Source organism: Dermacentor silvarum, chromosome 11 (genome assembly GCF_013339745.2).
Source record: "Dermacentor silvarum isolate Dsil-2018 chromosome 11, BIME_Dsil_1.4, whole genome shotgun sequence".
Taxonomy (NCBI): domain Eukaryota; kingdom Metazoa; phylum Arthropoda; class Arachnida; order Ixodida; family Ixodidae; genus Dermacentor; species Dermacentor silvarum.
In genome coordinates, this window is record NC_051164.1 from 16,618,973 (window position 1) to 16,644,520 (window position 25,548).

General features: G+C 46.7%; 1 protein-coding gene across 1 annotated transcript in view; it reads right to left on the minus strand.

Annotated features, from left to right (window-relative positions):
- Positions 1 to 3,051: 3,051 nt before the first annotated feature.
- LOC125941258 (protein O-mannosyl-transferase TMTC1-like) overlaps positions 3,052 to 25,548 on the minus strand; it is a 29,174-nt gene continuing 6,677 nt past the window's right edge. The window contains exons 2-5 of the mRNA XM_049658228.1: positions 17,523 to 17,626; positions 15,196 to 15,394; positions 5,443 to 5,618; positions 3,052 to 3,067 (exon numbers count right to left, since the gene is read on the minus strand). Of these exons, the coding sequence (XP_049514185.1) occupies positions 3,052 to 3,067; positions 5,443 to 5,618; positions 15,196 to 15,394; positions 17,523 to 17,620 (489 nt within the window). The 5' untranslated portion in view covers positions 17,621 to 17,626. The remainder of the gene's footprint in view (positions 3,068 to 5,442; positions 5,619 to 15,195; positions 15,395 to 17,522; positions 17,627 to 25,548) is intronic.

Below are 25,548 nucleotides of genomic sequence, written 5' to 3' on the forward strand. Positions count from 1 at the left end.
TACCCAAAATTAACGAAAGACTGCGCGTTTCTAACGCGTTTGTGCTAGCGCGTTACGGCCCGTGTAAGAAGCTGGTGTAAGACGCTGTGGCCTCTCCGCCTTACCCCCGTATTCATAAACGCTGATGGCGTCGGCAAACGCGGTGCACGTTCCGGCATGTGTAAACGGCTGCGTAAGACGCTGTGGCCTCTCCCCCTTACTAGAGAGTACTGCACGTTTCTAACGCGTTTGTGCTAGCGTCCCCTTAAGCGGGAGATGGTGCAATTATAATGAAGGGCGCTGTTATAAAATAGGAATGACGTCACATATGGCGCGTGTCATTGGTGGAAGTCAATAGTTCGATTTAGTGCGGCGAGACTGGGCGAATTACACGGAAGATTCACGGTTTACCGATGGTTCCCTCCGGAGCTTCGCCCACTCATCATCATTCACCCCGTGGATATGCGGTGTTTTTTTTTTCTATAGCAAATAAAATATCCTGGCAACCTACAACCGAGCTGACCTCGTCTGGGTCTTCATCCATGAAACCAATGTCTAATATTCCTGAAATATTCATGATGGTTTCGCTAGAGCATTAGAACTCTCATCTGCAGTATGTGGTTTTAAAAGTATCATCAAAGATAGGCATGTAACAACGTTCCTTCATTGCATGTAAAAGAAGTATTTTATTATTTTCTAGTAAAAAATTTGATTAAAGCTCTGGCACTCCGATTTCACAAAACAAGACTCACTGCTGGGGCAGTGACACCAAGCGACCAAATCATGGTGATAATACCACGCTGTACTGAAAATATCATCATCATCATCAGCCTATACTTTATGTCCACTGCAGGACGAAGGCCTCTCCAATCGATCTCCAATTACCCCTGTCTTGCGTTAGCGTATTCCAACTTGCGCCTGCAAATTTCCTAACTTCATCATCCCATCTGGTTTTTCGCCGACCTCGACTGCACTTCCCTTCTCTTGGTATCCATTCTGTAACCCTAATGGTCAACCGGTTATCCATCCGACGTATTACATGGCCTGCCCAGCTCTATTTCTTCAGCTTAATGTCAACTAGAATATCGGCTGTGCCCGTTTGTTCTCTGATCCACACCGCTCTCTTCCTGTCTCTTAACGTTAGTCCTAAGATATTTCTTTCCATCGCTCTTTGTGCGGTCCTTAACTTGTTCTCGAGCTTCTTTGTTAACCTCCAGGTTTCTGCCCCATATGTTAGCACCAGTAAAATGCAATGATTGTGCACTTTTCTTTTCAGCGACAGTGGTAAGCTCCCAGTGAGGATTTGGCAATGCCTGCCGTATGCACTCCAATCCCATTTTATTCTTCTGTAAATTTCTTTCTCGTGATCAGGGTCCCCTGTGAGTAATTGACCGAGATAAACGCACTGCTTTACAGACTCTAGAGGCCTGGCGATCCTGAATTCTTGTTCCCTTGCCAGGCTATTGAACATTATCTTGGTCGTCTGCACACACACACACACACACACACACACACACACACACACACACACACACACACACACACACACACACACGCACACGCACACGCACACGCACACACACACACACACACACGCACACGCACACGCACACGCACACACACACACACACACACACACACACACACACACACACACACACACACACACACACACACACACACGCGCATACATATATATATATATATATATATATATATATATATATATATATATATATATATGTTTAAGGCTATACATCGCTAACAAAACGGGGCGCAAATGATTAACAAATTGAGTGTTGCGGATATGATTTGATTGTACGTGCTCGATAGGTTGAATAAACATACTATACGTATACTTCCGGTCTGCGCAATTGTCTTCATGTTTGCAGTATTTGGAGCGAATGCCAACCACAAAAATGCTTATTTTCTTCGTATTGCCACGTTTTGTTGGTCTGCATAGTAATTATTCACGTAAGCTCCGCAGCGGCTTCACCATCCAACATTCAGCCATCGCACCCGGTCACAACACCTTATCCACGTCTACACATACAGTACAACAACATCGTGCGTTACGCTTTTCAATGGCATATTCTCCGGACAAGACAACGTAGATGTCGAGGACTGGACTCAGCACGTATTGGCGTGTTGTCCAGAATACACACTGGGACTCAACCGCAGGGCCAGCAATTGCAATGCCCTACTTGGGCGGAACACCGCGAGTCTGGTTCTGGACACATGAGATGAGGGATACCTTCATCCGGGATACCTTCAAGCAGAAGCTCCACGACTTATTTAGAAACCCGTCCGGTCGCCGACTGGCTGCTTGCTACCCGAGTGCCCTCATCCACTGAATCGCATGTCTTGTACATACAAGACGTGCTTGCTCTTTGCCGGAAAGTTGACAGGAAAATGGTCGAGGCTGACACAGTATATAGGCTTGGACGACGCGATCAGCTTGGTCTACAGCAATTGTTTCCACTATCGACGTCATTGTGAAAGAATACCACCACTTCTAGCAGGCCATAAGCCGCTGCGACGTCATTCTGCGCCGACCTTACCACCGCATCACCCTTCAATGAGAACGTGACGTGCACCGTTTGCCGCGAGCTTCAGGCTACAAGTTGGCCCCGTTCCAACCACGCCCGCTTGAACACAACACTGACCAATCAGCACCAGCGATATCCCTCATTCAGGCAGTCGTGCGGCAAGATTTGGCCAACTTCGATTTCGCAACGACCTGCATTCTCCCGGATTCCGCCACCTTGCTCAGTGGAGAATTCCTGACGTCAAGTCAATCTGCTTCCGTTGCCACGTGAATTCGCCCCGTAGTTCTACACTGTACCTCCTGGACCTCCGCACCTCCTGGAGGCCTCCTTACTGGAGCTACTTTTACCCCCTCTTCTCCCCAATACGCCGATCCTCGCCCCCCCGCCGTATGTCTCCTTCGGAGGTTCCTGTAGGTGACACTCGTTCCGCTCGCTCCCTGTCACCTCAGCGCCGTCAGTCCTCATCCTTCCAGCCACGCTGCTATGCGTCACCGACCAACCATAGATTCTCCCGGACAGAAAACTAGACGATGAAGCTCCTGGAATAAGGCAGCAATATGAATGAGAGCCTATGCCTCGGGAGTCCCGACAGACCGAACGACGAATATGAAAGTTCCTCTGCGTTTCTCTTTTCTAACCAAATAACGGCTTTCATAGACAGGCATTTGTCTCTGACTTGTTGCGAAACTGCACATAATCAGTTCCACAATTCTGCAACGATAACTCGCCGATATACTGACGCGGCCATGCACAATATTGAAAGGCAATATTAATTTAATTATGGGGTTTTACGTGTCAAAACCGCGATCTGATTATGAGGCAGGCCGTTGTGGGGGACTCCAGAATAATTTGGGCCACCTGGGTTTTTGTTACCTGCACCTAAATCTAAGTACACGGGTGTTTTCGCATTTCACGCCCATCGAAACGTGGCCGCCGTGGCTGTGATTTGATCCCGTGACCTCGTGCTTAGCAGCCCAATACCATAGCCACTAAGCAGCCACGGCGGGTCAAATACGAAACATAAACAGGGGCACCGTTAGCGCTCGAAAGTAACTATGATACGAGTATAATAAACAGATTTCACATGCCTAACAGTTTTAAGTGGCTTTCTTGTAGTGCTTCTACTTCCTAGTTCCTAAATTTCCATAGTTATTCGGTCCGACAGTAAGAGCGACGAAATAAGTTAGAACATGATAAGGGGTACTGTTTTCCTTCAAATAAAGAACCGAAATAATGCCGCGGCTTTCTATTACTGACCGTAGCAGTTTGTTTTCTATAACATAAGTCTCAGTAGAGAGAATGGGGCGTTTGTCTCAAGATGTTTAGGATAATTTCTTATTGACTTTTAGAACGATCGCTCTAATGATTTCGTCCGTAAGACTCAGTCTTTGTACGCTGTAAAACATTTCCTATAAAACTTTCGTTTTACACTCAAGTTAGGCACTGATACACAACAGTGTAAATAAAACGTTGCACTAACCATTTAAAAACACGCATCAACACAATTGCAAAATTAAACAGCAAGTTGCTCTAGAGGCAAATTTCTATATTCTTTAGTTTAATTTTATTTTTACCATTGTTATGCTTTGCAAGCTTCCTCGGAAAAAAAGTCAAAACTAAGAAATTCCTTGCCTCCGTCCCCCCTCCCCCCTCTCTCTCTTATCTCAAACACCTGAATATAGCCACACAAGCTACCGCATGCAAAATAATACATGGCCACAGTACGACTGCACAGAACCAAACGTGCTAATATCTGCTGTTTCAATGTGTCTTTACATTGTTATTTTTTATTCCGTAATGAAAAACATACGAAATTGTCAAAATGCAAGATTGTAACGGAAAAACTTGCGAGAAAAGGGCGCACCCCGACCACAGAATTATAGAACGCAAAGCAATGATAGCGAAGAAAACTCAGAACTGTCGACCGGGCCGTCGTCAGGTTAAAGCACTTCATATTTTTTATAATATCCGGTACTGGGAGGGAGATTTTTCGGAACTTTCGAATGAGAAGTACGGTGAATAAAAGAGACAATAAAGAGGCGAGTCAAGGGAGTACATTGGTTTCAGGCCCCAGATCTGCCTAACCCGGTTTGGGCACGCGATATAACAGAAGCTAGCAGAAAGAACAGCAGGATAATCTCGCAGAACATTGAGTCCGGCTAGCGTTCCAATCGCAACTCACCCTGTATCCCGAGTGCTAATTAAGGCAGGGAGCTGCATGGAAGTTGAAAGGTGGAAACTGTTTTGTATTGTGTCCTTCTTTTTCCCCTTTTTTGTGGATCAAAAGGCAACAAACATTGCTGCTTTTAATAGGTAATGTTGGTTCCTCACATACACTTTTCTCAATTTTCTTCACCCATATGCATTTACAGTGCTTTATATTTCCGCACATACCCGCAACAACGAAAAGCCCAAGAGGGACTGTAAAGCGTACTTTGCCTCACACTGACCCACACTGAGGCAAAACCCCATTTAGCGGGCAGAAGCGATGTGTGTGTGTGTGTGTGTGTGTGTGTGTGTGTGTGTGTGTGTGTGCGTGTGCGTGTGCGTGTGCGTGTGTGTGTGTGTGTGTGTGTGTGTGTGTGTGTGTGTGTGTGTGTGTGTGTGTGTGTGTTTACTTTCGCATTCCATAATATCCGTGATGAGTAAGGCATATATTTGTATAAGCCTTACAAGGCATAAACATGAAATATAATGCCTACACTCTTATGTTTCAGTATGGCCCACGCGTGTCCCTGAATGACGGTTGGCGCTGCTTCTCCTGAGCATGCGCAGATTAGTATTGTGTCAACATTTTTATCATCCACTGTGCGGCCTCTCAGTTATTAGTTCTCCACTTGTATTGTACGTTTCCCTCTAGCATGAATCTCTACCAAGCAGCCCAACTTTCAGTCGTCCTAAGTCAGAACCGTACCTGGGGATGTAAAGCACCCGCTCTGCAACCACGAAGCCAACGGATACGAACAGGTTCGACGCCGGCAGAAAAGGCAGCACGGCGAGCAGCAGGGGCAACAGGCGACCAGGGCAGGGTTCACCGCAGACTTCTTCAGCTATGCAGCCGTCTTTCTCGGCAATTCTCCGGCAATCGTCCTTGATGAAAGGAAAACCAGAGACACGGGTAGAATGCTCGCACTGCACCTTTTGTTGCATGCGCTTGCATATAAAGAAGAATGGCGTGAAAGCGCAGTTCGAGTGAGATGTAGAACGCCGAGCTGGAGTTTACGTTACGCTACAGAAATGACACATTTACGCCAGATATACTCCATATTCTGTAACTTTTAAGTCATTAAGAAAAAAATAAAAGAACCTAGCGCCGCGGAGATTCGACATCTTCAGGTAAAGAAATTAAAGAACGAACTTTGCATGCATGACTGCATGTGTGCAGATTTTACCTACGCATATTGATATTCAGGAGAGGTTAATTACGCCTGGCACACATCGAATTTGTGTAACTGAAGCGGAACAGCGCTCACATATTTTCCATTCAGCAGCAGTACTGATACGATCACAAGTTTCAGGTTATCCGGGACCAAAAGTGCAAAAAAATGCACTGCATGGCCTTCCACTTAAGACCGGAAATCACAACGCAATTTCATAGCACATTTTTTCGAGAGAGAAATGTCCAAGCTGTGATACGTCACTAAATCTACTAAATACCTATTCTGACATTTTGACGATAGATTTAGTTATACCGGCATAAAGGTGGTCATCATAAAAAATTGCTTTGATGTATGACGTCCCTGTGTTTGCAGGTAGCCTTCAAACAGGCACTGCAGTCCTTGATACCTACCTTGTGATCGTCGAGTATATTTGTAGCTGTACACGTGCACTTTTGCGACTCATGAACATTGTTTAGATTGTAGGCCTTCGAGTTTCCCTCTAAAGAAAGACCATTGCAAATATTTCATGAAACCTTTCATCACTGTGGCTGATCACCTGCCGCCCCCTCATCGACCCCGCTCAGCGAGATGGCCGCTATCGTGCACGCCCTCCTCCAGCCGACGAGCGCTGCAGCTCAACGAAGCGCTACGTTTTCCGGTCGCGCCAAGCGAGCGTGTCCGGCGCAAATTGCTCGGTGCTAGAACTCGATAAGCGGCCCTAACTCAGGCGCCCCTTTCGTCGAACGCTATTCTCCGGCCAGCATTCAGCACTGTAAGCTCTCTGCACTCCTCTCCTAACGCCAAGCTTCCGCTCCCGCTCTACTCATTTGCATGCGTCCTGCAGCCACGTGTGCGCACGCCCTTTGTCAGCTGCGGCGCCGTGACAGCTCCGTGCTCCTTTCCTCCTAACAGGAATTGGAACCACCCGTGGTACCACTCTCTGAATCTTTCGCACGTGAAACATCGACTATTGTTCGTGTCAACATCAACATCAACTACGGAGGAAAAGTTCGTGTGATCGCTTCGGCTCTCTCCGGCTTCAAGCGCTGTGCGTCCACCGTGTCCCAGCGCCAGGCCAGGTCCCGCGGTGTCATCGGAGTACTGGGGCACCTGCAAGCACCTAGGGTTCCAACCGGACCACCCAACCTGTGGTTGGTTGGTCCCATTGTAGTGGCCACATTGTATGGCAAGACTCAGAATGGACGCCAGGCTGCCTTCCGGTGCAACAGGTGCCGAAAGTAGTTTTTGCAGTTACGCGGTACTGCTGCACTGTACGGGCAGAGAGGCGAAAGAAGTTGCTTCGCCAACACGGACCGCCTCGGCCGTCCGAACGTCCACTTCGTTAGGCGGCAAGTGATTTGGCTCACGTACTGCGTCAGCAATAGCGTAGACGTGTGGCTGTTGAAGGAGATGACCAGTGACTTGCTTCCTTTATCGAAGCACGCCATCGCCGACTGGAAGCACTAGGCCTGTGACGTGGTGATGGACGCGAGCTGCTGGCGTCGCGCGACCTCCACTCGTGGGCCCTGGGAAGATAGTGCAAATTGACGAGCGCGTTCTTCGCGGCAAGCGAAAGTAAAATCTAGGCCGCCTGATGAAGGGCGACGACGTTCCACCGAGCCGCCAAAATTACGGCGATGTTAAAAGATCGTGCCCCATGGGTCCTCGGCATGGTGTGCACTACCACAGGATTACTGCGACTTTTTAATGTCGACCGACGAAACGCAGTCATTATTGCAGCCAATGTTCCACCGGGGGCTATTATTCGCAGTGACGAATGGGCCGCATAGAACTGTATTTCAAATTTAGTGGCTGCTAACGAGGTGAGCCTCAATCTGCACTGGGAGACAGTGAACCACAGCGTGAAGTTTGTGGACCCCGTGACTGGCGTTCAAACGGAAAAAAATTATTGTCAAAAAGTGAAACACCACATCGTCAGCGGTGGTTACAGGGTAACTGCACCACTTCTGGAGTCCTTCCTGGCATTGATGTGGTGGTAGTCAACTAACGGCCACGTACGCTGCAAAGACCCTTTCGTGTGCTCGTTAGAAGCCACGGATCGCTAGGGCTACCCAGTACACAGACTTTTCCCTGTGGTTGTTAGAAGCCATCGCTCGGCGCGAGTCAGTATGAAGGTGCATCGCAAAGGAAAAGAAAATAAAGCGTTGTTTTCTGACCCTTGTATGAATGCTTTCCGGCATTCGTGAGTGCTTACACGGTAAGCGCGTGGCAAACCACTTCTGCGCTAGCCAACGCTGATTCGTCTCGGAGCCTTACTTTAGCGCGAGCAACGAGAGATCTGTTGAAAGCCCAATGTGAAAACCAGGCGCACACCAATCTGTACTCGGAAATAATAGCGCAAACAAGTAGCGAGCCGCACCAATTCCATACAGAGGAAAGAGAAGGAGCAACAAGTGGTCTGTTGAAAGCCTAGTGGCGAAAACCAAGCGCACACTGATCTGTGCTCGTAAATGCCAGCGCAAGTACGTAGCGAGCCGCGCTAATCCGATCCAGAGAAAAAAAAAGAGGAGGGCGAGCGTCCCCTCGTGGTATAACGCGAAACGTATTAAACGGCAAATTAGTCTAATACACATTCAGTGTACATCTTGTAAAGTTTAAAATGCTCATAACCCACGCTAATGTGACTAATATTGTCGGCGCCAGAGTAGCGCGCGTCAGACATATGGAAACAAAGCGCTGCATAGGCGGAGGTCTGTCTGCGGCGGCTGCAGTAAATCGTGCCCACGCGTTAACCACGCGCTGCCCCTCGCGATCTCCCGATTAGCTAGGCAGTCGCGCCCCACTTCGCTCCGTTTGCAACGTGCCGCACGAGACGGATTGTTCGCGCCAGTCAATATAACGCCAAATGAAAACACGTATAGACTGCCCTCAAATTTCACATTAGGGAGTATCGTAATCGTCGGTGAGTATTTTTTCCGCGTTTACATTTTTTATCACCTCTTGTCATGAATGTGACCCGTGCACATATGATGCCAACAGGTATAACAAAGCCAAAAAACGCATAGAGGAAATATTTTATTGTTTTTAATTGAAGTGTAGAAATGGTAAGGGAAAGGGAAATTAAAGAGGACAAAAAGAAACAGCTTGCTGCCAGTGGGAGCTGAACCCAAAACCTGCGCATTACGCGTGCGTTACACTACCAATTGTGCTACGGCGACAGATCTTCCCACGTGCACATTCATGGGTGCTGATGCGTAAAAGAAGTAGCCCTGGGAGCGCCATCGAGTTCCGCTCAAGGTCGAGGTGGAGGATGTGAAACCCTTTTGACCGAAGGCGTCACGCAGTGCGTGAACTAAAAGGAGCAGTCTGCTGACCAAGAAACCCTTGCATGCTACCTGAAGGCGTCAACCCAGGCGAATTCGGGACTTTCGCTACGCAATGAATGAGAGGGGGACTGATGGGCCCGACTTTCGTTAGCCACAACCACAAGAAGCCAACAGATAACGAAGCCGTGGAAAGTATACAGTCGAATGCCGCTATACCGCAGTGCTTGGGTCCTCCGAAATCATTCGTTATATAGGTCACTTCGTTCTAAAGGTCGCGCACCACCCAGCTCACAATAGAACAGGGACAGAATTATTCCTTCGTTATACAGGTCATTTCGTGATCGAGGCGTTCAATGCAGAGGCGCTTGAGTCTAGTGGAAATCGTTTGTAGTTTTAATTTTGAGTGCAGAAACGATAAGTCAAAGGCAAATGAAAGTGAATGAAAAAATAACATTGGGCTCGGCTCCCACCGACGGCAAGCTGTATTTCCGTCTACTTCGATTTCCCATTGGCTTATCATTTCAAACTTCAATTGCAAATTACAAACGATATTCCTATGCTTTCCTTGGCTTCATTATTTGTGGACCTGATATGGTTGCGGCTAAGACAACCGGGCTCCTTAGTTCCCCTTCTCGTTAACTCGTGTACATACAGTTTGCATTCACTGGTCAAGTAACGTTTGCATAAAACACGTTGGCGGGCTAGTTGGCTAGAATCCATGATAGAATGCATGTGTAAGCGCGACTGAACGAGGACGAAGAACGAAACTCTCTGTGTCCTCGTTCAGTCGCGCTTACACATTCTGTCAAGAACTTTTGCATGTTCAGTGCTAGTCTGGTACCTTGTGTGCCCTCGGTTTCTACACAGTTTGCGATGCTCGACGCCGTCCGCGATCAACTTGACAAACCGGAAGTGACGTTTCCCTGAACGTACACGAGAGAGCCTCTGTGAGCGTTAGGTTGCAACATTAAATAAACAGAACATGGTTCTCGGATTAGTTTAGCTACGGTGACCCGCGAGGTAGACCAATACCTGGGATGGCCGTTAAGCTCTTGCGCGAGACAGCCACTGCCCCGAATGCATTATGAGAACACTCATATTACGGCTCCGACCTGCTCTGCGTGACACGGGAGCCACGAACTCTGCAGTACAGGGCAGGGCTTCGTCTAATCAGCGTCCAACTTCTCGGAGCGGTTCACGGGGCCGAAGAGATCGTAATTAGCCGTCGTCCACGCGCTCACACTTCACCATACCTGACGAAGCGATAACCCGGCCCATTACTAGCCGGTCTCAGTATAGCTGAAAAAATTGGTTTCAGGCGGTTCTTGGCTAATGGCAAGCGTTAACTATGAAAACATTGTCGATTTATGGTTGGGTGCACTTTTTTTCTGTATCAGCTCAATCCAGTCGATGTACAGGGCTTGATATATTATGAAAAATGCAACTTTACTGCTCCAAGATTTCAGTAACTTCAGACGCAACATTAGAACCACAAAGATTTTGTGGTCTACCACTTCCAGAGAGTGAATGCTAAAGAGGGTAGAAAGACTACCGTATATAATGTGATGAGATTAGGACCTTCGTATCGGTAGGATGAGTTTCACCCGTGCAATATACCATCGACTGGGAATCTGAGGCTCTTGTTCTGCAGCCGTTATTAATGGCTTGCGTAAGTTATCAAAACATACAATCTGATAAACGCTGTTGCCGCAAAATAAAACCGCACCACGCATCTTCTTCTGCAGCAATATTAAAAAAAATCACTTTCTTTGCAATTAAGAAGGAAAAGCTGGTGTAGTCGCATAACTTTCGGTTTGTCCGTCTATCTCAGCCCTTAATACGTTGGTATTGCTTTCTTTTCTTATGTCTTTGAGGGTGGTGCTCCAAACAATGACAATTCTATAAATTTTTTTTCCCAACCATGCCCAATTTGATGGGCTCGTTGAAATTGGTTTCTGCCCTTCTGTGCTCTAGCTGCTGTTCGGTTTTATCCAGTCGCATTCCTTCTCGCTTTCTAGGCCCATTGGCCTGTTACACTTTAAGCACTGTTAATTTGTAAAAGCAATTTGCAGGCCTGCTTCCACAAGGGCTCCGCCCAACCAGGTATCACCTGGCAAGGGAGGCGCGTCGCTTCTGTATAAGCGTTTTCGCGCTGTGGCCCCTGCAGCCCATGATCTTATTTATTACCATGCTTCACCACAAGGCCCGGCAAGCATAGTTCCTGCCAAGTGGAGCGCAGCAACTCGGAGCACTGTTTTGGGGCAGTTAGGCAGATGCCGCTATAGCAGCCGCATACCAATGAATAATTACGCGTTGTTTCCAAGCATGGTTCCTGCCAGTTTATTTTTATAAAGGCGAAAGCCCTTTATAATATCATATCATATCATGAGTCAGTCGACCTTGGACGAACCTTAGGTGGGAGTCCAACCCACGACCTTTGGTGTTAATTAAGGTGAAGTTATTTAGGATCTAATTAATTAAGCCATTAAAACCCACGAGCTTGGGTGGGAGTCAAACCCTCGGCTTTTGGCATTAAAAGGGATGACTAAGCGAAATACACTAAGCGAATTAAGGGGGATGAGCAAATGATTTAAGAGGATGAGTCATAGAATTAAGAGGGATGACTAAAGGCAGGGATACATGGAGCGGGAAAACAGCATCAAAGCGCCGAAATTCGCCTAGCGGCGGACGCTCAACCCTCAGCTTCAAAAAATTTGGCTCCCGCCGGCGACCCGGTCCGATCAGAAAAACTCCGGCCGGCAAAAATCGCCGCCGGAAGTGGCGAGATCGCCTCGCACGCTCACGAAGCGTCGCGACGATCTATGTCTCTCCGACTTCCGGCTGCTCGTTGGGAGCCGGCGAACGTCCCTTCTGCTCGAGGGCCTTGAGGGAAAACAGGGACGGCAGATTACAGTAAGAAGCCGACCACGCCTGGTCTTCTGACTGTTTGCACCTGTGTGGGCCCAGACGGCTCACGGAACGCCTGGGGAATCGAGAACGAGAGCCGCTGACAGGCCCATTTCACACCAGATTTTGATAATTATATCCTCACCGGCTGCAGTACTAAACACTTGTTTTTGAAGGAGGCTTTAAAGCAGGAACTGAAACGGATGATGATGATGATATTTGGTGTTTCGTGGGAACTGAAACGGAGGTAAACATGTTCTCCTTTTTTAATAAAAACATGTTGTGGTCATATATGTTTTTGAACTGAAACGGAGGTAAACATGTATGACCACAACATGTTTTTATAAAAAAAAGGAGAACTCATCGCTGTTGGGGGAACCACAATACTAGAGTGGTCTAGAATACTGGGAGTATCCTAGGTCACTCTAACAATACCTACTCCAATGTCCGCGCTGCGCAGGGGGCTACCGCTCAACGTAGCCAGACGACGGAAAGCGAGCCCGCTAAAATCCTTGCAGCTCACTTAAATGTGTGGCAATATTTTTAAGCACCTCTATGAAACGTATTTCCAAGTTCCATAGCCATTAACAACAAACAACACAATTAATAAAAAGCATATTTACTATTTATTTTGTTTTCCAAAAACGCATTCAAAGACCCTGGCAACACTGACAGATACGTGGCGAGCGCGCGGCGGCATCCGCCTCTTCTTCGCTCTATGTATGCGATGCCAGCGAACCATTGGCTTCGTACCGCCGCGTCAATTCCTGCCGGGCAAATTTCGCCGCGAAAGTTCGCTCCATGCGAAGAAGGCTGAGTGAATTGAGGGGGATCCATCATGTGTCCGTCTTTAATGCATCGGCACTTGGGCTTTCGCCTTCAAGTCATCTTATAAGGATAACATAATACACCCTGTGGATTTTTCAACATATCAATTTGGACAATACACAGAAGTTAAGGGGACTGTTCCACCCAGTGTGGCTGGGTGGAACAAACGAAAAGCAGGCCCTCTTGGAACGTGCTGGAAGTAACCTCGCTTGCACCGCAACTCACGAACAGCGTCTGCGTATCGATAAGATAGCACATGCGCTTGTATGTATTGTCACGACTGGTCATTACGTTGGTCAATTAATTGGTCATTACGTTCGTCAAAGTAATTACGTTCGTCAACGTTGTCACGACTGGTCATTACAAACGTGCCAACCGATGAACAATCCCTATACCTCCAGTAGGCGAATTTCTAGTGCAGAACCATCCCTTGGACAACACTAGATAAGTGCCGCATCGTTCGACGCACCCATATAGTCTGCGCACCCACTCATTCGTACCGACGCCTCCGACCCGTCTATCGGGGCGCGGCGAAGTGATATAACGCGCGCTGTCTGTCACAGTTGGCCATCATTAAACGGGAACTTCAAGCAGAGCGCAAAGCTATTGTGCTGCTATTGATGCAGCTTGGTTGCACCCATAAGTAGGCGCCGAAATATACAGGACACTTTTTAGGCTATATAGATTTTTGATGAAAAAACTATAACAGGTGAACGTGGCGTCCTTGCAAATAAGTTCCTAGGTGAGAGTGACATTCGTTGCCGCTTATAACTTCAGCTTCAGTAGACTTATTGACGAAAAATTCATTTATTACTTGTTTTAAAGATCCCTCGGGGGCGGTTGCTTAAATGGCAAATTAGGAGAGAAGAAGAACTTTATTGATTTCCGGCAGATTGAAGGCCGTCATATTTTTACGCACCCAGTTGGAGATATTCTCATCGAAATTCAAAGCTGAATCGTAGTAAAATATTCAACCCGAGCACTGTCACTGCTACGTCATATGGAAACGCCACGAAAAAAAAGTGTGGGGCGATATTTTAATGATATTTGAGGATATTTGATATCCAGGCACGGTACATGTCCGCACATGCTTGCCGAGCAAAGGGAGCTATATCAATGTGTTGATATCGCCCACTTGGATGTATATATATATATATATATATATAGTGAGCATTATATTACCCCTTCATCTTCTTCATCTGTATATACTCATCATCATGGCCAGCGTCATTCGTTTCAGCGCGCGGCCTGCATAATGAACCATCGAGGTTGAACAGCTGTCTCGCAAGTGGTGGAGGTGCGGGGTAAGCGGCGACCGGAACGAAGCTCCAGGGAAACTCGAAGTCGTAGAGGACCAAGGGATCGAGAGCACTCTCCACCACTTGCGATATATATATATATATATATATATATATATATATATATATATATATATATAGGGAAAACATATAACAGGACTTATATGTTTTTCCTACGTGCTTCTATTTTATGAACTTTATATATAGCATATCTTTGTCGTTTTAGCTTCCTTTTTAAGGATTGGTGAGACTTGTCCAGCAGTCGTTTGAACTGCCTTTTCTCTCGCCAACCTCAGTTTCTTATGTAAGAAAGCTAAAATAAAGCGATTGATTAACCTGTCATCACTGGCCGAGATGGTATGTTTAAAACTGTGCAGCACATATCGTAACGAGGCGTTTTCTTTCGATGTGGGCCGTCTAAACTGCGCTCCTGGTACGCTCAGTAACAGTATTACCTGGATTTGCCGTTGAAGTTCGCATATGAATATCTCGAATTATGTAAGAATTTCAAGATTCCTAAAAAAAAGACAGTGCATTAAAATGTGTGTGCCTCCAAATTTGCCACTTGAACAACTGTTTCGAAGGCGCTAATAAAAGGCTAATGATTTTCATTAAGTAGCCTTCAGAAATTCGCGTTATTAGAGGCAAAGTTTGCCAACCTCACCTAGGAAATCTTATGCATAACCGCCAAGTTCGCTGCACTTACAGCGTTTTTACAAAAACTCTGCATAGATAAAAAGAAGCACAGTCATCCGACGAAGGAACTCCGACATCGTGTATCTACTGACGCGCAAAGTAAGGAATCGACGTAGAGAAATGAACAAGCTTTCGCTTTCTCTTTAGCCTACGCCTTCGCATGCATAGCCGCACAGGCGATAGAGACGTGACGCAAATCAAAGACGCGTCTCCCTGGCAGGCTGAGGTAATACACGGTCATTATTACACAGAACGGAAGAAAGTAACTCACTCTTCTCATGTGTGGAGCGACTAACGACCGCCAGGCGAGTGCTACCAGCGTTGCCAGCAGTGCCATGGTTGCCAGGTTCCTAGGGTCATATGGTGACTCCACAAGGGGGATGCTGCCCATCTGCCAATCGTACGACAACGTGCACGGGCAGATGACAAGCCAGGCGTTGAAGGCGCACAGGTAGCTGTACGTCAGTAACCTGCCATTGGGGAAAAAGAGAAGGAGTAAAAGAAATGTTGTGTGACACAACTTCGGCTTTTCGCGGTGATATGCATAATTCTTCGTTGTCGGGGTTGTTCTGTTTTGCTGTCTGTCTAGTGTTATATGACAAGTAATCACGAGAAGGGATGGGCCTAGGCTCGCCGTGGAAACAACGTGCAGTGACTTACTTCTCTGGAACCTTGTGTTACCATAAGTTAACCAAATAGAAACGCAAATTAAGTCACTCTTTCTCAATCCTTGAAGAGCTTCTTTTTTAACACGAAAGTGTTTTATGCCGGGGTCCACCAAGACTTCACTGACGTATTTCCGTCACGGAAATACGTCATAGAACATAATACAAAGAAAGAAACCAGAAGAAAAAGTTCCACAAACATGGAAAATTTGGAAATCGAACCCACGACCTCTCGGTCCGCGACGATAGATCGCCGAGCGTTTAACCCATTGCGCCACAAACGCATTTGCAGAGAGCTACACAGACGCGCCTTATATATCTAACACTCCTCCGTGTACCCGCGCTCTTGCTCGGGGCGGTGCCGCCGCCTACGAGCAGAAAAGAGAAGTACTGCATTATGACACTAACGCGCACCGACAGTGAACGCTTCGGTGGTCTCAGCACTACGACGCCTCGATGCCAGCATTCGAAGGGACGCTGGCATCAAGAAGCACTACCAACGCCACCTAGGTGGCGGCGTTCACCGTACTCAGCACAGCGGAGCGTGGCCTCCGCAATTAGCTCTGAAAATGTTTCTGAAGTTGATCGCGGAGGCTGCAATTACGACGCGCTGTACGCGCTGATTTGACTCGGTGACGATTCAGTTACGTGCTTTGTCTTGCGCGTTGTATTAGTGTGTCAGTTACGTGCTTCGTCTTTCGCGTTGTGCTAGCGTGTGCAGCGTAGTGCAGCTTCCATATGCACGACGGTTGCTCATGGTCATCGACGTTGGTAGTCGTGATGGAGGAGACGTGCCACCAGGCGTCAGCGTGGGTGCATCAACGCCTAAGGGCGCTTTAGCCACAAAACACCAATAGACATTATATATCAATGTGCAATAAACATTACACTACTTCTGTGAAGACACGTTTCACTTTCGTGTTCTATACCGATTCCTATATAAGAGGGATCAACCACATTTTTGTCTCCGTTCGTCACTGTTAACAAAGGGAATGCTTATACCTTTCGCTGGAAACAACTGCTTTTCCCATATTGAACCTCTGGCTGAATCCATAAAGCTTATAATTCATAAGTACTGTTCGACATTGGCCGACCACATTCGCTAATAATGTGTCTAGCATCAGGATTGGCTGGCACTTGATTGATTGATTGATCGACTTTATTTCTATCTCTTGCAACATAAAATTTGCACACACTGAGTGGACACTGAGTTATCGTAAGAACACACACACTTGCTCTTACGACCAATACTAACCTACGAGCTCTTTGTGAATGCGGTTTGTCACTCTTTACAACGTTCGTACTTCACCAAAGAGTACCTTCAATCTGATTGGTTGGTCCTAAGCACAGTTTATACTCATGTAGTATAATATTATAACGTGAAAAAATGTTGCATTACAAATAAATTGTAATGTTTCAGCACTTGTCTTTTTTTTTCGTTTAGTATTTGTAAAGTCAGCTTTGAAAAAATGGACTTTTTTGAACAGCAACGCATATATATCGTATGTTCCTATTTCGCTGCAACTATTAAAACCTGCAAAAACCAACCCATTTATACCAAAGTTAATTCGTTTTATTACAGGCAAACTGGTGTCACCAATTTCGTATCGTTCTTGCCTTATGTAACTTGGTGAGTCAACCGCCGTCTTCTCTGCTAAATTTAACCGTAAAGAAAGGCCAATCCAAAAAATAATAACAAATATAATCTGTTACTTTTGAAGTATCTCTATTTGCTTCTGATATTATTTCTGGCGCTGGTGCCAAACCATGGCCTGCTTCTTTTGTACCGTTCTTTAATTTAGGTAACACTTTCATCGTTACCCCTTGCGATGAATCATTTCATTTCATTATGTAGTTAACTCTAGCGCAACATAATTAACGCAGGTTGCTGTAAAATCTGCCATCTCTATGCTTGGAATCACAGTGTTCTCACCTCGTCGAAAACACCCTGGAGAACGAAGCTGGGTTGTCCATCTCGGAAAACTCAGGCAAGTTCCCATGTAGCATCCATAGCCTGAACGAGAGCAGCATGGCCGACTGCCCAGAGAGAGAATTATAACGAAAAAGCATCGGTTAAGCCAAAAACGAAGCAAATTGAGAATCACAAGAATACGTATTGTCATGTGTCGAATGGCATTGTACAAACGAAATAGAAACGGCTACACTACCTAATGATTGACTGAATTCAAACAGAAAACATATATTCGACTCAGCATGACAAACAGAGGGTTTCGCGTACTTTAACCCAAATCATTATTAAGTGAAATCTTTTGTGAAAGCAAGCATTGGGTTATATGACCTGCTAGAAGTGTGCTACAGCTTAGTGATGGCCGTTCTCAGTTGCTTGTCACCAACTTCAGTAACGAGCATCGACACCTGTTCCGCGGTACTTCGATAGCGTTTGCCGAGGAAATAGAGCACGTTGCTGAATGTTTTACCCCTGAACCAGTGAGGATGGCTGACAAGTCACTGGGCAACGTCGACATTAATTCAGAGTTATCTCCAGACAAACAGGCGGCACTGCACGAGCTCTTGCTTGATTTCAGGGCATGCTTCGCAAGCTCGTCTAAGGTACGCCAGACTTCAGTTACAAGGCACAGGATCATCACATGCGACGACGCACGCCCGATACGCCAGCAGCCCTACCGCGTGTCGGCAAAGGAACGTGAAGCGATTCGTACGCAAGTACAAGAGATGCTTGAAGACGGCGTGATCGAACCTTCTAACAGCTCATGGTCGTCCCCGGTCGTTCTTGTTAAAAAGAAAGATGGAACGCTACGCTTTTGCGTCGACTACCGGAAGCTCAACAACGTAACTAAAAAGGACGTGTACCCACTGCCACGTATCGACGACTCGTTAGATCGACTGCGGCGTGCCCAGTACTTTTCGTCACTCGATTTGAAAAGTGGATACTGGCAGATCGAGGTCGACGAACGAGACCGCGAGAAAACTGCCTTTGTGACTCCCGACGGCCTTTACGAATTTCGAGTGCTCCCTTTCGGTTTGTGTTCTGCCCCAGCAACCTTCCAGCGAATGATGGATACTGTCCTCGCTGGATTGAAGTGGCAGACTTGCCTTGTGTATCTTGACGACGTAGTTGTCTTTTCTGAAACATTTGAGCAACATCTTCATCGCCTGCGGCATGTGCTAGAAGCGCTCCGATCGGCTAATCTCACGCTTAAACCAGAAAAGTGTCACTTCGGTTATGAAGAGCTCAAGTTTCTCGGACACGTCGTCAGCGCCAAAGGAGTTCGACCCGATCCCGACAAACTTGCCGCTGTAGCAGCTTTTCCTCCTCCTGCCGACAAGAAGGCCGTCCGACGCTTCCTGGGCTTGTGTGCGTATTATCGCCGCTTCATCGACAACTTTTCGAAGATTGCGGAACCCCTGACTCGCCTTACCAGGGATGACACGCCATTTGCCTGGACGCATGAGCAACAGGCGGCCTTCGCTGAACTACGACAACGCATGCAGTCAGCACCCGTCCTGGCTCATTTTGACGAAGAGGCTGACACCGAGGTGCATACTGACGCCAGTAACATCGGCCTTGGCGCAGTACTCGTCCAACGTCAAGACGGCCTTGAAAGAGTAATAGCTTATGCTAGCCGCTCGCTGTCCCGTGCCGAGGCGAACTACTCTACCACAGAAAAAGAGTGTCTCGCGGTCATCTGGGCGATCACGAAGTTTCGCCCTTATCTCTACGGCCGTGCCTTTAAAGTGGTGACAGACCACCATGCTCTATGTTGGTTGGCGAACATACGCGACCCTTCAGGCCGACTGGCACGATGGAGCTTGCGGCTACAGGAATTTGACGTCACCATAGCTTATAAGTCTGGCCGCAAGCACGAAGACGCCGACGCGTTGTCGCGTGCTCCCGCCGAATCTGTCAGTCGACAGCCAGAGGACGACGACGGCTTCCTGGGCGCCCTTACTACGTCGGACTTGGTCAAATGGCAGCGTGACGACGCTGAAATTCGACCTCTCATCGACCACTTCGAGGGCCGTCCCACATCCATACCACGCCATTTACGCCGCGTTTTGACGTCCTTCTGTCTACGAGACAATCTGCTCTACAAGAAGAACTCCCGCCCGAATGACCGAGCCTACCTTCTAGTAGTTCCCTAAAACTTGCGGGACGATATTCTTTTCGCTTGCCACGACGAGCCTACATCTGGCCACCTCGGCTCCTCACGAACGCTTGCTCGAGTGCGCGAGATGTATTACTGGCCCGGGCTTGCGGCAAGCGTAAAACAGTATGTTAAAGGCTGCCGTGAATGTCAGCGACGAAAGTCACCACCCCTGAAGCCCGCCGGGTTATTGCAACCCATCGAACCACCTCATAAGCCATTCGACCAAGTCGGCTTGGACATCCTTGGGCCTTTTCCCCTGTCAACCAACGGCAACAAGTGGGTGATCGTCGCCACTGACTATTTAACCCGCTATGCCGAGACGGAGGCGCTCCCACGAGCCACGGCTTCTGAGGTAGCACAGTTCTTCATGTGCCACATTGTACTGCGTCATGGTGCCCCATCCACTGTAATCACAGACAGAGGAACGGCGTTCACGGCACAGCTCATGGACGAAATTTTTCAATTGAGCAACACCAGGCATCGAAAGACGACTGCTTACCATCCGCAGTCCAATGGACTTACGGAGCGATTAAACAAGACCATCACAGATATGATCTCTATGTACATCGACGTCCAGCACAAAACATGGGATCGCATCTTGCCTTACGTGACCTTCGCGTATAATACCGCCGTACAAGAGACGACGCGGTTCGCACCGTTTCGCCTCGTTTACGGCCGCGAAGTACAGACGATGCTGGACGCTATGCTTCCGTGTCACGACACCGAGCACCTAACGACTGACGCTGAAGAATTTGCTGAGCGCGCTGAGGAAGCCCGCCAGCTCGCGCGGCTGCACATCGGTGAGCAGCAACATGCAGACGCACGGCGCTATAACATCCGTCACCGGCAAGTGCGCTACAGTCCCGGAGACCAAGTGTGGGTGTGGACCCCTGTTCGCCGCCGTGGCCTTTGTGAAAAGTTGATTAGCCGGTATTTTGGCCCACACAAAGTGCTGCGCCGCATTAGTGACGTGAACTACGAAGTCGTACCAGACAGTGCGGCGCAAACACGGCGTAGACAACAACCTCGCCCTGACGTAGTTCACGTTGTGCGCATGAAACCATATGTTGCGCGTTCGTGATTATTATTTTTTATTCATCTTTCTACTTACGCTACTGTTTGCAACCTCTCTGTTTCTTGAGACTGTACCCGTCGCGCTTCCCTGCTGCTGTGCTTTTGTTTCTCCTCTAGCTGTGATTGTGTCCTTTGCACGAGCACCTGCCTTGCCCATGCTGTTTCCCCCTCCTTTTCTAACACCGCTCCTTGAGCATCGAGCCGATGCTCTTTCCGAGGAAGGGGGGAAATGCCACCCGCAGTAGTGGGTACAGTGCTAAGAGGCAGGCACGGACAAGAAGGAAGAAGTGCGCGTGCTTCTCCACCCGCTCGATAGCCAGCCCCCAGCGCCGTGCTTTTCAGGAGCCGCTACTCTCAATAAACGTCGCGTCGCCCGTTCTCTCACAAGGCACGTGACAATATGATATCATCGTCTGTGAAAAGTTGTGTTTTATAAGGTACCTAGTTCTTCATTTTTTAAAATTATGGTGACGCATTTATCCCCACACTAACAGCGTGTATTTATTTAAATATTTATTTATGCTTTTATTTTATTTATTTATTTTGATATGCCCAATTACCTAGAACTTTTACGAAAAAAGAAGGAGCAGGAACTGATATTGGCCACCGTCTTAATGACCAAGGCGTTAGGTGTGAAAATGATGAAAACCCAGGGGTCGTTTTAGTCTTCCGAGGCAGTTGCTACAGATGAGGCCAAGCGATTCTTTGTTGTGCAACATATGGCTACACCAATATTCCGGGCATGACCAGGCTATGTAAGTGAGGCGTTTGTTTAATTCGAGAGAACCGAGAATAACGTCCGCTGTGGAAATTAATGACCTCTAGCATACGCATACTCGATCATACGCACTCACGTGCACATTCTATTCCTTAACAGTGCAAAAGAAATAATAGGCGGGAAGAGACAACACGTGACAACTGACTAGCATGCCTCCTTTTCACACGCGCAGACACACGCACCATCGAGCACAGTGGCACAGTCTCGAAGAAAGACCGGTAAATAAATTGTCGTCTTTGTTTTGTTATTAAATGTATGTGAGGTGCTGTTGGCGCCTCGTAGAAATGCCGGGAACTCTTCTGCTCCGACGTGCAATAACAACAGCAATACTCTCAATACTCTGGAAAGAACAAAGTGGAAGCAATACAAAAGCACTGCGTTCACGCTGTACTTCGCGACATTGCCAGCAGAGAGCGCGACTGGTCGAAATGAAACAAGTCACTAATTCGCACCTGGACCCACGTCGGTGATCGATCGGATTGTCCAGGGCTCGGACGCGTATAGAACGCCCAGTCGCCCGAGACACGGTGCTCTCATTCGCGGATTATCTTCCTCGAGGTGCTCTAACGTGCGCGCGATAATGTTGTTGAAGTTATTTTGGGATACTTTACTGCTGCTTCCATTGCTCAATAAAGAGCCCGCACCACGTTTTTGGAGCAGCAGGACACCGCCCTGTAATTACACGTAATAACATTAGGGTGGGGTTCATTATCCCGCCATTTGTGAGAGCTAACTTAAGACATTGCGAGAATGTGCTGGAGGAAGGAGAGACCACGTTCGCGGAGCGTTTTGTGTAGCTGAGCGAAAACTTGGTATTCGGTGTCTTTAAAAATATGCTGCCAATAAAATAACGATATACGTGAAAAAAAGATTTCAGGTGAGCAGATGAACGCCTTAGCGAAAACTGGCCAATAAATAAACGCAAGAACTCTACCTTCGGAACACAACCTTCTTGACGTTACAATTTCTGCCCGATGTTTCCCGTTTTTAAAGACGAAGTCTGTCTTAGCGAGTTAGCACCAGACTTGTACGTAACGAATTACGTGTAATTAAATACTTGTAATCAATTACGTCTTTCGGTAATTTTGTAATTTAACGATTGCTTTGTTTACTCGGTAACGCTCCCTGCAATTCAATAACTTTTTCCCGGTAACCGATTATATCTAACCAGTTACATTTTTTACGAAACCAGCTCTGACTTTCGACGCAAATTTGAGAACTTAAATTTGGCGGGCGATGAAAACATGTACCGTAAATCGTGTACTGTACCATGTACAGTACACGATTTACCTGCTACCCACAATCAGTGTCTTGTAGCTACGCCTGGATCACGTGAACATGGCAGGCTTTCAGATTTGCACAATTCTCTTGGAGGACCAACTCTGAGCTCTTCTCAAATAATAAATTTCGCTGTCTTTCTCCTGGAAGCGCTCATAGGCGGTGACAGGTGACAAGTGACAGGTGACAAGAGCTGCTGTTGAATTATTCTTCGCTTAGTGAATTATTCTACGTGTAGTCTTTGACTTATCTTATACGATATCGACAGAAGTTTATGGCCGATAAACTGATAAGTTTCTATCTCCCTGATATTACGCGACTCATACACCTATTTTTGTGATTCTAACACTCGAACAGTATTTATAGGACTGAATAATAGGCAGTAATATATTAAATTACGTTACAGATTTGGTCACTTTCTCAAGGAACGTGGAAGTTTGCTGGCATCCGTTACAATTAGTCGTTTAAGTCTCACTGGCTAACGAGTGAAGGGCACCGAGAAGAGGTCCACCAGATATTGGTCGACAAATTAGAATGGCTCGATAGTGATGGGCACTTCGGACACTGATACCGCCGAATCACCTGATCAAAATTTCCAGAAGTTCAATGCGTCTGAGCTTTAGCATTAGTTTGTCATGTGGAACTCTATCAAAAGCTTTGCTGAGATCTAGAAATATTGGATAAATATGACCGTTCTTATCAAGGCATGAAGCGAGTGAATGCACTACTGTAATTGTGTTGTTGTTGAGTAGCCTGGCAACGTTCAACACGCGCACCCTCTCGAGTGAGGCTAGCTTAGCAGGACTATTTGAAGAATTATCAGGCATTGCCTGGGATATTATTGACCTTAGTGAGGTTAGAAGAACTGGTGAGGCTTACACAGTGCTGATTAACAGCCACGTCCTCTGCTACCGAGGTCTTCCAGATAAGAGAAAATCTGGGGTAGGATTTCTAGTCCATAACAACATAGCGGGCAACATTGATGAATTCTACAGCATTAATGAGAGGGTAGCAGTCGTCGTAATAAAGCTGAATAGGAGGTACAAAATGAAGGTAGTACAAGCCTACACCCCAACCTCTAGTCACGATGATCAAGAAATAGAACAGTTTTAAGAAGATGTTGAATGAGCAATGACAAAGGTACAAACTCAGCATACTGTAGTCATGGGCAACTTCAATGCAAAAGTGCGGAAAAAAAACAGGTTGGTGAGCAAGCAATTGGCAACTACGGCATCGATTCTAGGAATGCAAGAGGAGAGATGTTAGTAGAATTTGTGGAAAGGAATAGGCTCTGAATAATGAATACCTTCTTCAGGAAGCACAGCAACAGGAAGTGGACCTGGAAAAGCCCTAATGGAGAAACAAGGAATGAAATAGATTTCATACTCTCTGCCGATCCAAGCATAGTGCAGGATGTAGAAGTGTTAGGTAAGGTTAAGTGCAGTGACCATAGGGTAGTGAGGTCTAGGATTTCTCTCAATTTGAAGAGAGAAAGAGTGAACTTAGTCAAGAGGAAACAGGCCAACCTGGAGGCAGTAAGGGTAAAGTCAGACAAATTCAGGCTGGTGCTCGCAAACAAATATGCAGCTTTAGAAAAGGAAGATAAAGACAACGTAGAGGTAATGAATGAAACCGTAACTAGGTTGATCTCAGAAGCAGCAATTGAAGTGGGCGGTAGGGCACCAAGGCAACCAGTAGGTAAGCTCTCCCAAGAAACAAAGGACCTAATGTAGAAAAGACGAAAAATGAAAGTGTCCAACTTAAGAGATCAGATATAATTCGCTGAATTGTCAAAACTGATAAACAAGAAGAAAGTAAGGGATATTCAAAATTATAACGTGGGAAAGATTGAGGAAGCCGAAAAATACGGACGCAGCATTAAATCAGTAAGAAGAAAGCTTGGCATAGGACAAGGTAAGATGTATGCACTGAAAGAAAAGCATGGTAGTTTCAGCAATTTCAGCAACATCAGGAATTTCGATGACATAGTAAAAGCAGCGGAAGAATTCTATACTGACCTGTACAGTGCCCAAAACACCCAAGCTACTTTCATTCGAAATAGTGATGAACCGAGTACAGAGGCTCCTTCTATAACTAGCGATGAAGTTAGAAGGACCTTGAAAGACATGACCACGGGAAAAGCTGCTCGAGAAGATGGAAGAACAGTAGATTTAATCAAAGATGGAGGAGATATCATGCTTGAAAAGCTTGCGGCCCTTTATACGCAATGCCTCACGACTTCAAGTGTACCAGAGAGCTGGAATAACGCCAACATTATACTAACCCATAAGGAAGGAGACGTTAAAGAATTGAAGAATTATAGACCCATTAGCTTGCTTTCAGTATTGTATAAAATATTCACCAAGATAATTTCCATAGAATCAGGGCAACACTTGACTTCAGCCCACCAAGAGAACAGGCCGGCTTCAGGAAGGGATATTCTACGATGGATCATATCCATGTCATCAATCAGGTAATCGAGAAATCGGCGCAGTACAATCGACCTCTTTATATGGCTTTCATAGATTATGAAAATTATAAGGCATTTGATTCAGTAGAGATACCAGCAGTCATAGAGGCTTTGCGTAATCAAGCGGTACAGGAGGCATACGTGAATATCTTAGCAAATATCTACAAGGATTCCACAGCTACCTTGGTTCTCCACAAGAAAAGTAGAAAGTTACCTATCAAGAAAGGGG